We start from the raw sequence: 14,138 nt of genomic DNA on the forward strand, positions 1-14,138 counted from the left end.
GTTTAGCTGATTAGCATGGTGCTAGCTTGATGCTAGCTATATTAGCATGTTGCTATCAAGATCCCATTGTCATAGAGATATGGACGGCCAGAGTTTCGCCACGGCAAGCACCACTCACATTTTCTTCAGGAAATGTACCTCTCTAGTTATTGTTGTTGTTTTACATTTATACTATAATATAACATTTATATATAATTCCTTAGGGCCACACAATATTATAATATATTTTAATTTATATATATATATATATATATATATATATAAATATATTTATATATATATATATATATAATTTAATTTAAATTGTATAAATGTAAAACAACATATTACCATAAAAAATATTTTACCCATGATCATACCAATAATTAATAATTATAACTTTTATTAATCCCAGAGGGAAATTGCTTCTTCGCATATCCCAGCGTAACTGGGGTCAGAGCGCAGGGTCAGGCATGATACGTCGCCCCTGGAGCAGTTAGGGTTAAGGACCTTGCTCAAGGGCCCAACAGTGGCAACCTGGTGGAGCTGGATCGAACCACCGATCTTCTGATCAGTAACTCGGTGCCTTAACCCTTTGATCTACCACTGCCCCAATAACTTTTGCCATCCTCACCTGTTTAGACATAACTCACTAGGATTCATACTGCTGAGTTTGGAAAACTTTAATAAGTTTAATTTTATTCGAATTTAAATGAGTTACACATATGGGGATGGCTTAAGCGGTTGGCGATTCCACAATTAGGACCAGTTATGTTTCACTGATTTTTTAATAATATAAAGATAATATAAATATACATGAGAAGGAAAATAAAAACATTTAAATTGGAAGTGTTAGACTCAGACTTCAGAAAAATAACTTGCCACTTCTGTAATGTTCTCTGGCCCAGCTTTCTGAACTGCAAATATATAATACCCTGAAATATAATAATTTTTGCATTCATGTCTGACTCAATTAAACCTGCCATTCTTCAAACATCCTTTTCCATTACACATTTCGAGGATTTATATTTATATATTTTTTTCCCTTTTATTTTCAATATGTACGACACTGTTAACACTGTAACCAAAATTACAGATTGAAAGATTTTTAGCAATAATAATAATAATAATAATTGGTGCTGGTTAGCAGTGATTATATATGTAAATTCTATAATTATTAACATTTTAAATAATTGGAACAATATAAAAAAAATATTTTAAAAAACAGGCACGCTAGAAATGCTGTTTGTATTTTCATAGTGTGAAAGTTCTTTATGTGGAATGATTTTTCATAATTAATGTCTCTGGTCTCCACAGGAGAGATGCATTATTAAAGTATCTGCTTGCCAACATAATCATTGATTTATCCATCAGCTCCTTACAGCTCAGTTTTTCCTTTGGTCTTGGTCTGTTTTTTGGCCTTGAAGTCCGAAGCACAGCGAAAGCCCAAGTTATCTGAGGCTGAATCTGGCGTGTTCCCCATTCTAAACATAAAGACGAAGTAGAAAAACATCATTCCTCACAAACCACAATAATAAAGTGTGTTTGTAAAGGTACAGAGGAAGTAAGCCACATGCGATAAAGAGTATGTTTAAAGAACAACCAGTAAGAGGAAGTTAGTACTGACCGTGTAGTGACACGTGCCCTGTGATTGGCTGATCCGTCAGCCGTGTCGATCCAGGATGCACCACGCAGGACATACATGATCTGACGCGAAGTAAAACGTGTAGACGTCCACTCCCAAACATTACCCAACATATCGTACAGTCCTGGGAGCGCACATCATACCATGTCATGACATGTCAAGCATATATATATATATACATTAATACTTTCCTGGCAGTAATTTTCTTTTTAAATGTTTTGTGATGTACAGTATGCTAGTGTACCATAATTATTCTGTGGAGGAAATGCAGTTACAGGAGCTACGCCATGATAACCATCTTCAGCCTTGTCCCCTTCTGGGAAAGACCCCTATAGTAAACACCTTATTAATTGACATGTTTAGCTTTGACAAGATACATCTTATGTTAATATATATGAAAAATACACATAATAAATAAATAAATAGAAATAAATAAAACTGTTGATCACAATTAGATCTCACAAAATGTAAATAGTGATCACAATAATAAACAGATAACAGTAATATCTGACTAATATCAGTATTTAATTATTTAACACTATGACTGAAATTAAAATGTAATTGAATCTGCAGGCCTTAAACATCCTTCACTGACCTGCCACAAATTGGTGCGATTTTGGAGGAACTTGTTGCCCCATGGGTACGTCCTTCCTGAAACACACATTGAAAGGATTGGAATCGATGTGAAACATTGACAACGAGCCAGCGAGGTAAAGAGAACTCTTCTGCAATGCTGATTGATATGTGGTTTACCATCCAGTCCTCCGCGTGCAGCTATTTCCCACTCCTCTTCACTGGGCAGCCTCTTCTTCTTCCACTTACAATAAGCCTGAGCATCGTTCCAGCTCACCTGCACCACCGGGGAGTCTAGACGGTCTTTGATGGTAGAATTTGGTCCACTTGGCTACACTCGATGTGAAAAAAAAGATCTTTGTCAGTACACCTTAAATATTTAAAAATCCAATATCTTTTAGTTATAGTTTAAACATAATTAAGTGCATGTATGAACAATATAAATGAGCACTTTATGAATTACAGAACTGTGCACAAGTCTTAACCCACCCTTTATTACTATATTTTAAATTAAATGGTGTAGATTACATTAAAAAAAGAAAAGATATTTTACTGTGACGGGTTGCAAATTGTCTAAAGATACAATTCAAAAATTGATTATTTATGTAACAACCTCAGCAGCAACCTTATTTTCCCTCTCATCTGTTTCAACTACGTAGCATTCAGCATCACAAGTATACTAATTAAACTAGTATACCGACCTGATCATCTGACATCATCTGCACCTGTTTCTCACTGATTCATGCCTTTTTTTTTTCTTGAATAAGTCATAGGTCAATGAAATCAAACAGAAATGTTCCTCTGAAACTGGTCAGGTACAGAGACTAGACTGGAAATGAGAGCCATAAAAAGTTATTCAGGAAGCCTAAAGAGCTATTCCTCAAGACTACATTAAAACATACAAGAAAGCCTGGTTGTTAGGAAGCAAAATATAAAAAATAAGGGGTTGCTCAAGACTTTTGCACATTACTGTACATACCTGAAGAAATTAGTATGTTACCTGTCTCCAAAATGCTTTCTCAATTGGCAACCACCAGGGTGCAGACTAAAAAGGGATGAAAAATGAAAATTGAAACAACCTGCCATAAAAACGTAATATCTGCAGTCACTGTGTGCTCATACCTCAATTCTCTGAGTGATTTTGCTTTTTAATTCCTTAGACACAAAGTCCTGGAACACAAAACTCCATCCAAATGTTTGAGCCTCTGTTTTATACTTTTGCAATCTGACAAATTCCCTGGAGAACAAAAACAAACGCTCTTTACTCAATAAATATACCCTGTAATCATTCTGACCCGTCTCAGTCTCTCCAGATTAAGTGTTTCTGTGGGCTTATACATCATGGGATTCTGAACAATCCAACAAAACAAATGATACAGGCCCATCTTTAACCATAAACAATCAATGATCAGCGAAATAAGCAACAATTTCTTTAGTTAGCCCGCACTCATTTTTGACAGTCACCTAAAATCAGAATTAGTTACAGGATACTTGTCCATCATAAACGTCTCGACTGTCACAGCCCTGGCAGGAGATTCGCCGTCTCGGCCATCGGCAACGTTAGTTCCTATTTTCATGTTTCCACCAGGAACCAACACCATGCTCTCATCAGCTGGAGCAAAACAGAAACAACAGAATAAGAGCCCGGATGTTTGGATGTACAGTACCTACAAAATATACCTCAATTAGCTTAGAATTGAAATCAACAGAAATAGTTTGGTTTAGTTAGTTATAGTTTTGCACATGACACTCTTATATCGAACGAATATAGAACAACTGCAACTTTGCAGAGAACAGAATATCCGGAGAAAACTGGTGTCTGGATAAACAAGGCATTAGTCAGAAAACCAACCAAGACTCAACTTTATGCTACTGCCAACATTCTGCATACCAGGGATGTTTTTTTTAGGGCAAGTTGAGTTTCTGCCAAACACAGCACTGTACCAAGACCAAAAGCTTTAGTATTATGGACTATTTTGTGTAGATTAATAATATTTACCAATTATTTCCAATTCAGTTCCAAGTTGTAAGCGGGGGAACCCTGTAAGTCACTGTGCCTACCACATGAGTGGTATTCAACATGACATTTGGTTTTGCAGATTAACACAATCATAGCAACAAGAACACCGTTATCAAAGTAGAAACTACCTTTATTTCTTTATATAATCCCCTGCTATACTGATGCACTTATCCCAGCATTTCACTAATGCTTGGATAATATCAATGTAGAAAAAATTCTCAGTACACCAGAGCCACGATCGGAATGCCTGCTTCATGTCTAAACTGCTGGCCTCCCAAAAACTCCTTAGCCTCAACATGTGAAAATGGTTGGGAGCAAGGTCAGAACTGTACGGGGGATGTAGCCAGAGGCGTCACTTCCACAAAAAAATTCAGAAAATCTTCAGGGATCAGGCGTTCCAGTCAGAACTTTAACGGGGACAACTGCAGTCACCTCAGCCAGGATTGTCATTCACAGACGTATGGATTTGTTTGCCACATTCAAATATTTTACTGTGGCTAACAGACTCATCATGGTATTGGGCTTGAAGTCTTCTATAAGTGTCAATAAGTTGCATTCATGAGAAATTTCAATTCCCGGTTTAATGTGAACGTGATTTATAAAAACCTAAATTAGTTAGTGTATTAATTAAACATTAACCTTAGTGATTTTACCTAAACAATCACTTACTGATCATCTACCATTTTATCCAGTATACAGGGTCACTGGGGGGCCTGGAGCCTATCCCCGGAGACTTAGGCCACTAGGAGGGGTACGTCCTGGATGGGGTACCAATCCATTGCAGGGTGAACACACGCACAATCATACACACACTTGGCACCGTCAATTAGCCTAATCTGCATGTCATGGGAATTAAACCCAGACCCTGGAGGTGCATGGTGACAGCGCTAACCACAAAGCCACTGTGCCACCCCTAAATAAAACAATATAATAATAAATATAATAAACTGAGGGAACAGTGACCTGGTTAGAAAATATAAATAATGTGAGTAAGAGTTATATACGTATTAGAAAATATTATTCACACTTAAAGGGGAAGATGAAAACTTTTTATGTTGATCCTTCTGGACTGATACAAGTTTTAAGGTTTTATATATATTTATATTTGCTGCTGTCCTGTTTTGTTACTTGTTATAATAAAGGAACATTTATACAGTATAGTTTATAAAATTCTTTATTTTATTTAGGTTTGCATTTCAAGCATACAAAGTACTAAACTGTACAAACTTAAATCAAACAACATGCTGATAAAGAAAAGTATAAAATTATAATTTAAGCGTAAACAGAATTTTAAAGAAAAGATCAAAAATCTGGAACTCTTTCACATCTTACCTGTTACACACATGACTCTAATCCAGAACAGTATCAATGGAACGTTATAGATCATGGTGTTTACTACTCGCATAGCCATTTCTGCACAGCTCTTCCAAGCTGCAAAAGAAATTCTAAATTATATCGCGAAAGATACACTTAAAAAGAACATAAAAAGAGTTCATTAGAGAATTTTTCATTTGTCAGTTAATATTTAAAATACAATGTAATACACTGTAACTCTTCACGCAAGCTTTAACACCAGTCTATCATCAGACCCGCTTCTTGTCTGATTCAGTACAGTTTCCTGTTTATGGCTGAGGAATATCGCCCCCTGCTGGTCTGGGGAGAACGCTACCCCGAGAGATAATCCAGTCAGCTGTGATGAAGTCATCCATTTTCCACACCATTTACTATGTATACTCATGCTGGAAGACTGGGAAATAACCTGAATTGGATGCCAAGCACAGACAAACACTCAGTCATAGAGTATGATCAATTTGTAAACAACAATCAGCCTACAGCATGTTTTTGAAGTGAGGGTGAAACCAGGGTACTTTGAGGAAATATTAGCACGCACATAGAGGAGGCAAGATTTAAACCCATAAACCCTGGAGCTGTGAGGCAACCATGCTATTCACGGCACCATTATGTTATCAATTCGACACTTAAAATTACACACTACTAGTTAATATTTAACAAAAGTAGTCCTGTGCCATGGGTGGGTTTCCTCTGGGTGCTCCAGTTTTCGCCCACAGTCCACAGACATGCAGATTAGTCTAATTGGTGTTCCCAAATTGCCTGTAGTGAGCGTGTACTGTATGTGCGCCCTGCCACATGACCCTGTGTCCAGGATGAAATATTATAGACAATGAGTGATTGAGTCCTGTGCCTGGAATAATAGTGTCTTCTCAAACACTGGAGCCAGAGATGCACTAGACACGACAGGGAAAATAATGAGATGTGTAGTGTGAAAACAGATCACTGTATGTCTTTGGTTACAACCTGGGACTTAAATGGACTAAGTTCGGATTGTATATCTACACAAAACAGCTCATAATATCTATCTATCTACCTATCTACCTATAATATCTTTCTATCTATCCCATAGTTTGCCAAATAATTTGGTAAAAAGAAAAAATCTTTTTTTAAAGTTGCTATTACACAAATTACCTCAACACTGCAAACACACCGTGCTGCAGGACAAAAGGTCCTGACCTGATCGAAGCTCATCCTACCTGAAAGAAATGCAGGAGGTGAAGACAACTCCAACTCGCATTACAGAATGAATACATGTGCTTAATGGCTTGCTGTGTGTTATGCAATGTTGGAATAGGACAAGGTTTAATGAAGACTCTTAGCATAAAATTCAGATCCAACCCCTAAACATTTGGTTAAGAATTATCTCTGTTGCTCTGAATCTCCCAAATAAGTTATGGTGCAACTAGTTAATTCTCAGTATAAAAATACCTACTCCTAAAAGATCCCAGATTTTGTTAGGGAGCATACCTAACAGCATTATTAAACCATAAGTAATAATCAGGAGCTAAACACCATTCCAATCATTGAACATCCCTCCAAGCACAATTTAATTCATTCTTGAAATGAATGAATGAAAATGAAAGAAAAAAATATATGGCACTATTCCAGAAATAGAAAACTAGAACATCTGCCAGAAAAAAAAAAACATAATGCCAACACCATCATGCTAGATGTGTGCACTACATCACAGAAATACACAAAAATACACTAGAAGTACTTTTCCTTTAAGTTTTGGTTTTTTTTTTTGATAGTAGACCTTTGTGCAAAAAAAAAAAAAAAAAAAAAAAAGGTGAAATATTGTGAGCTATATTGTGTAGATTATAAAATATCCCAGTTGAGCCTATTTCAGTTCCAAATTATAATAGTGGAAAATGTAAAAAAGTTTAAGGTAGTGCTTATGCGACCCTGATCCTGACTACGACCCTGTACACAGGATACAGAAAATGAATGAATGTGTGTATATACAAACATTCATTCAGGGTCGTAGTCAGTCGTAGTCATAATTTGGCTACCTTCCACATGATATTTCATGTGCTTAACAAAACTGCTGAAGGACGACTGTATGTTTGTTACCAGCATGGACAAGATGTGCACAGATTATCTCACCAAGAATCCTTCTTTTTAACCACACTCATCACATTTTTTCTGTAATTGGTATGAGAGAGTGTGACCAAATCAACAAATGGGAAAGAATGACATTGTCGCAGGGGAAGTGAAATAGGCTTGCGTTAAAGAAACCCATGTTCCAAATCACAGTACTCATTTTCTCCCAGACGAATGTTAGCTAGGTCTCAGTGTGTTTTTGTCTGAATGACAGAGCATGTGGAGATGATGGGGCTGCCATGGTTGCTGGCACTTGAACTTGTGCTGCATGCGGGATCGTTCATGTGTGGAGTGATAACAGCTGCCTCGGTCACCATCACACAGGTATGACAACCTGCATATATAAACACATTTTATAAGTGCACATTTCCTATTAGAAGAGAAAGTTTAACTGAGGTCAGTGCATGAGGCATTATTAGTAATAGTATTTCATTGTAATGTTACTTTTATTTAGATACTGTATCCTTATATAGAAGTGGAAATACATTTGCATTTAGTCTATGTAAGGAGAAGGTTCATGGCAAATTTGTCTATGTAAAATAAATATACACCGATCAGCCATAATATTATCACTACTGACAGGTGAAATGAATAACATAGATTATCACTTAAATACCAGTAAACTGGTGCCATAATCATGAGCACCCGAAGCGCATCTATGCCTATGGGGACCAAAGGCCAGCCCATCTGGTCTGACTCTACAGGAAAGCCAATGCAGCACCAATTGTTATGATAAAAAGGTATAGAACACCCAGTGCTGTGTATTGGGCTTAGCAGGAAAAGAGTTCTAAGTTATTGATCTGGCTTCCAAATTCCCCAGGGCATCTATGGAATGCATCAGACAATCAATTGCTGATCCACCAATTGGGAGCACCATCCTGCAAACCACAGTACCCTCCGCTGCTAACATCCTGGTGCCAGACACTATAGCACGCCCCCCAGAGCTCTTGCGAAGTCATGCTCAGAGGGACCAGAGCTGAGTTGGTGGCACAGAGGGCACCTTCACAATATTGGGCATAATGCTTTGGGTTTTAATACTATGGCTGATTAATGTATACTCAACACCTGAAATAATGTAGTATATGTACTTACAGTCTAAATGTAAGTGTATCTTTATACTATGATAAAGATTAATTATTACACTGGAAGACTGCCACTTGGTTGTTTCCTTATTGTATCTACTTTGCACCATTATTTGTTCTTTAAACCATACATTAAAATTCCTAAAATTCTTTTTTAATTAATTCTACCTCTAGCATTTATATCCTAATTACACCTTATATTTTATGCTTTGACTTACATGCAGTGCACGTGATCACTATGCAACCTTGGACTTGGTTGTCATTGTTAACAACATAATTAATAGATGGATCAGAATGACATTGGTTGGGTTAAATGGACCATTATTTGTAATTGAATTAGACATGTGAGTAACAACCTATGGTTCTACATTAGGCTTTATGAGAGTCAGATGATGAACTCTAAACAGTGTGTGGGTGTGTGTGTGTAAGAGAGAGAGAAAGAGAGGGATAGAGAAAGAGCGAGAGAGAAAGGTCAATTATAAGTACTTTTAAATTAAATAAATGTTTTAATGCTCACGCATTCATTTTTACTCAATACTTTAATTGAATGTTATGTTTTGTTTTGCAGCGTCACTTTGCAGGACAGTGTATCCTCTATGGCAGTATATCGTTCAACACCACTGACCAGTCCTTGACAGTAGAAAGTTCCAGTTCTCCCTCAGTCTGCTATTTTGTGTCAGCGATTTCAGTGTGTGTGGCCATTTATTGCTTCTCCCTCATCCTTTACTGGATCTATGCAAGCTGTGTGGATGATTATGTAAAAAGGTGAAGTCAGATCAATGCACAAGCTAACGGGAAATTTCCTCACATTTAAGTTTTAGTTGCTGGTTTGCCAGATTTTTTTGGTAGCATTTGCAGATCAATAACACATTAAATAATTGTTTTTATTTGTTATTTTGGTGGAAATATATAAGGAATAAAAAACTATGGCTCATTTATGGCTGACATAAAGCTAAGGTACCTCAGCCTGAAGGTCCTTATCCAATAACTTATATCCTTTAGTTTTTATTTTTTTATATATCATAAATGCCAAAAAGTTGTATTTTTTATTTATTTAAGAATAAAACATTATACTTTTAATTTGTTTAAAGTTATGTTTAATGTTGCAGAATGTCGATGAAATAAGTTAGTATTAATCAAAAGTCTTGAGCCCTTCATTTCCTAATATTAAACTAAATTAAAGAAATAGGAACAATTGTTATACTGTGACATCTGCCATCATCTGTACCTCTCAATGGTTTATGCCTTTGTGTGGCACCTTGAAGGCAACATACAGTATGAAGAAATTAGCCTCATTAAAATAAAAATATATATATATATCTGCTGATATAGAAAATTAATAAATTGCAATTAGAACAATTAGATTAGAGAAGTCAACAACGCTGGCTTAGTTGTTAGCATTGTTGCCTTATACCTTCAGGTTCTGGGTTCAATTACCGCCTGTACCGTCTGTGTGCATGGAGTTTGCACATTCTTCTTATGCTTAGTGGGTTTCCTCCGAGTACTCTGGTTTCCTCCGACAGACCAAAGACTGTGATTAGGAGGAAGATTAGGCTAATTGGTGTTCCCTAATTGCATGTACTGTAGTGTGTGAATGCATGTGTGTGTGCCCTGCAATAGGTTGGCACCCTGTCCAGGGTGTACCCCGCCTCATGCCCTAGGTCTCCTGGGATAGGCTCCAGGCCCCCCGCGACCCTGTACACAGGATAAAGTTGTATAGATAATGAGTGAGAGTGAGTGAGTCAACAGTGCTCTATTGTGGAATAGAAAATAATTTCTGTTCTGTACTTGTGTCTGTTAGGAGAAGTGTGGGTCTTAACGTGTCCCTAGGGCTGTGTGGATTCCTCCTACTTTTTCTCTTGGTGTCAGGGTGTATTCTGAAGATTGGTAGAGACAGCCTATGTCTCTCTGTCCTTTACAACAACTCCTTCATCAGCAGGTGAGTCCAACTAAGATGTTACTCTGGTTTTCAATACAATTGACTGTTTTTTTGTCCTGTTTTGCTCATTTATGGATCAGTTAGTCAATTTCCTATAAAAGCCCATCTGTCATTGACATTTGGTGGTTTAAGTACAAAAGTAGCTTTTTGCCAATTTTTGCTTTACTGATTATTTAAACATCAACTTGCTCATAGTAGAAATATTTTAGTGACCTTTGCAAATGAAAAATAATGGGCCAATGTGTGTTAAATTTAAACCTTTAAATGAGTATATTGTTATACCTCACAATGTTTCTCTTTTTTTTCTGGTTTAACTAAATAAAATAAACAGCTAACAAATTTGCAGTGATTAACCTGAGTCATTTGGAAGTTGAAAAAGATCAGAGGGATGGAGTTAATTTTTATTATTTAAGAATTAAGCAAGCCCCACCCACATTGCCCTCACTTGTATGGCGTTTGTATGAATTTGTCATTAGAACCCATTTCACACAACCATTTGGGCAGAATAATATATATAATGCAATACAGAGCACAAAAAACGTAAATGCATAATTTAAAGTAACAATGATTTACTTTTGAATGAGTATAAATGTATAAACTTTAATAATCTACAAATGAATAAATAATTAAATTGCATTTCATATTTTTCACATGTTGTTTCAGTTGTAAGGAAGCACAGAATATGACATGGTCGAGTCCCTACGAAGGGAGCGAATTTTACACCAAACTGCACAGTGCTGAGGTATCCCCCACACTAACACACACACACACACACACACTAATAACTTTAAAAACAGTTTGCCTATCAATCTTTTGTATCCTTTTTTTTTGTCTTATAAAATTAGATCATAAGACAATTGTAATTATTAATTACAATTATATATACTTCTAATATATATATACACAGTACTATGTACAGGTCTTAAGCCACACCTCACTTTTTGATATTAAATTCAATTCAATTCATTTATGAATATTAAGTATTAATAAGTATTTAAGTGTTATTAATTATAATCAAGTATTAAGTATTTATGTATTTAAATTAATACAGTTTTACTAAAACAGGCTGCAAGGTGCCTAAAGATTTTTTGTATTTTACAATTTAACCAGTTTTTGTGCCTAAAGAAATCAAATTGCTTGTTATTGTCACAACGTCAGCAGCAATCTCATTTTCTCTCTCGTCTGTTCCAACTACAACATTCAGCCTCACCGGTATACTAATCATCAGCCTGATCATCTGTCATCATCTGCACCTGTTTCTAATTGGTTCATGCCTTGAGTTAGATGTTTTTTTTTTAAATGCTTGAATGGTTTAATAGGTCACTGTGTTGCTTAACAAACAAAACATTCCTCTGAAACTGCTCATGTACAGAAACTGGACTTAAAATTCAGGTCAAAAAGTCAAAAAAGTGGTTTAGAAAGCTGAAAGTTTTCTTCAAGACTACGTTTAAAGGACAAAAGAGTGTGACTCCAGATCTTTTCGCTCAAGACTGTCGCACACATTTTTGTAAATATTTTCTTAGTTAAATGCCATAGTAAAGGATGTTAAAAACTGAATGCTATCCTAGTGGTTATAGTTTTAAGGCTTGGTAAAGTAAATGGGGCACCAGGACAAAACTAGGACAAACACTGTGTAGACAGTAATAGTTAGAAACCTCATGCTTATATGTATGTCAGCTATGAAAAACTGGGAAGATACATTTGATCTAAATCATATTTTGTAAGAAGCTCATTGACAATAAAAAGTTGTAGTTCTCCATTTCTTTTTCAATCATGATACTCTCTTGCTGTCACTGTCGACCTTATTATGTTTTTTTTCCTCAGAAATCCGTGTGGGTGAGCTTCTTCTTCTGGCTGTTGGTTTTGGCAATTGTGGTGGTGCAGAGACACCAGGCTCTTAATGAGGAGCGCCAATGGAGCTGTGATGAGACTGAGCCCTTCCTCCGCCGTCCAGCTCGAATCCTATGAACTCCACCACAAAACCCAGAAGTTGGGAAAATTGAGTTGGCTGAATCCCCACCCTCAGTCAAACATAAGGAAATGGTTGCTCGAAAGGCCTATTTATATATTTTTTCAAAAGATCTGTTAGTGATCACAGATCTAGTTATAAGATAGAAAGTATTTATAGTTTAAAAACTAAGTAATGAATATTTGATTAACATTTTGGTAGGCACACTGTATCATCAATATTTTCCAGTCAACCCTAAATTGAGCCTTCACCACAGCTCTAATCTGCAGGGCTGTTAATTGGTGATTTTTGGTAACTGGCAACTCTAGTTGAAGGTTTGATCTTTCCTTCCTTGAATGGTCTTTATGAGAGCTAGTTCCATCATGGTGCCTGATGGGTTTTGCAGATGCACTTGTTCTTACAAAAACTGTTCCAGAAAAACTGACTTTTTAAAAAATATATCTTAAAATAACATCTGATTGCTGTTGCTGATGTTCCTACTTAATTACATAATTCCATATGTGCCAATTTATTAGAAATTGGATGATTAGTCCAACGAATTATAATTAGACTAGTACTTAAGTTTAAGTTACTGCCACTAACAATCGTGTTAAATTGTAAAAAAAAATATATATATAAATTTCTTAAAGAGAAATACAAAGTTTGAGCAACAAACAACAGGTTATAAATCCTGTCTATGAGCTACAATAATTATTACAGTGTTGTACTATACTATATATTGGCAACACTAATGGGACAAAACCTAGACAAGACTACACCAGTAAAGAGCTGCTAAAGTACATTTTCAGAGATGGTTCAAAGTAAATAAAAAACACCTGTCATTTTCCATATTACAGTACGTGTGTGGGGGTGTGTTTTTAGCTATTTTAAGCTTAAAATCATGACTAAAATTAAAAATTTTAAGTAATGTTGTGAATATGTTAATGTTGAACATCTAGTTCCTGTTCGAACACTTAATACGGCTAATACTTTTATAACAGAACTCTACGAATGTTTAAAGTTTTAAAAACAATTAGTTTCTTCCTCTTTTTGACTTTAAAGGCTACTACATTAGTGTCTATCAGCGCCTCCAGGGTTTTCTTTATTTCATTCATATCCTGCTTTGTGAAGGAGCTGTGCGGGTGTAGGCTCTGAATCTCCTCCCTCAGCTGAGCAGCCTCACCTGCCGAAGCAGCAATTTGCATTTGACATTCGATACTGTTTTTGAAGTTATAGCCAACGCTAGCAGACTCTCCACATGACTCTCCATTTACTGCTTAGCTTCATTAGAGCCACAGTGGCAAGAAAAATACATGCTAGGTGTCTCACAAACAAGTCCTTGTGTCTGTTACTAGGAAAACAAGATTGGTACTCCCAGAGACACTGTGACCTAAATCTCTAATGGCATAAACGGGGAAAACAAGCAGCTTACTGCTTAAATCATGTCATGCTAAAAAACATCTCACAGACAAAACTAAGCATCTATACACTTCATA

General features: G+C 36.2%; 2 protein-coding genes across 3 annotated transcripts; one reads left to right on the forward strand and one right to left on the reverse strand.

Moving 5' to 3' along the window:
* Positions 1-686: 686 nt before the first annotated feature.
* On the reverse strand, positions 687-5,810 carry sumf2 (sulfatase modifying factor 2). Its single transcript, XM_053478871.1, has 10 exons — positions 5,762-5,810; positions 5,550-5,648; positions 3,662-3,809; positions 3,320-3,434; positions 3,198-3,242; positions 2,378-2,528; positions 2,220-2,275; positions 1,869-1,953; positions 1,607-1,748; positions 687-1,463 (listed from the first exon to the last, which is right to left on the reverse strand). Exons 2-10 carry the CDS (start codon positions 5,626-5,628, stop codon positions 1,358-1,360), a joined length of 927 nt encoding a protein of 308 aa, XP_053334846.1. The 5' UTR covers positions 5,629-5,648; positions 5,762-5,810; the 3' UTR covers positions 687-1,357.
* On the forward strand, positions 2,235-12,910 carry tmem179bb (transmembrane protein 179Bb). 2 transcript variants are annotated; one of them, XM_053478873.1, is made up of 6 exons: positions 2,235-2,334; positions 7,888-7,997; positions 9,324-9,520; positions 10,557-10,694; positions 11,358-11,436; positions 12,519-12,910. In XM_053478873.1, the coding sequence occupies exons 2-6, from the start codon at positions 7,899-7,901 to the stop codon at positions 12,660-12,662; spliced, it is 657 nt and encodes a 218-aa protein (XP_053334848.1). In that variant the 5' UTR covers positions 2,235-2,334; positions 7,888-7,898; the 3' UTR covers positions 12,663-12,910. The 2 variants fall into 2 exon arrangements, with proteins under 2 accessions (XP_053334848.1, XP_053334847.1); XM_053478872.1 differs by lacking the exon at positions 2,235-2,334 and having other exon boundaries at positions 7,760-7,997.
* Positions 12,911-14,138: the final 1,228 nt, after the last annotated feature.

Source organism: Clarias gariepinus, chromosome 19 (assembly GCF_024256425.1).
Source record: "Clarias gariepinus isolate MV-2021 ecotype Netherlands chromosome 19, CGAR_prim_01v2, whole genome shotgun sequence".
NCBI lineage: Eukaryota > Metazoa > Chordata > Actinopteri > Siluriformes > Clariidae > Clarias > Clarias gariepinus.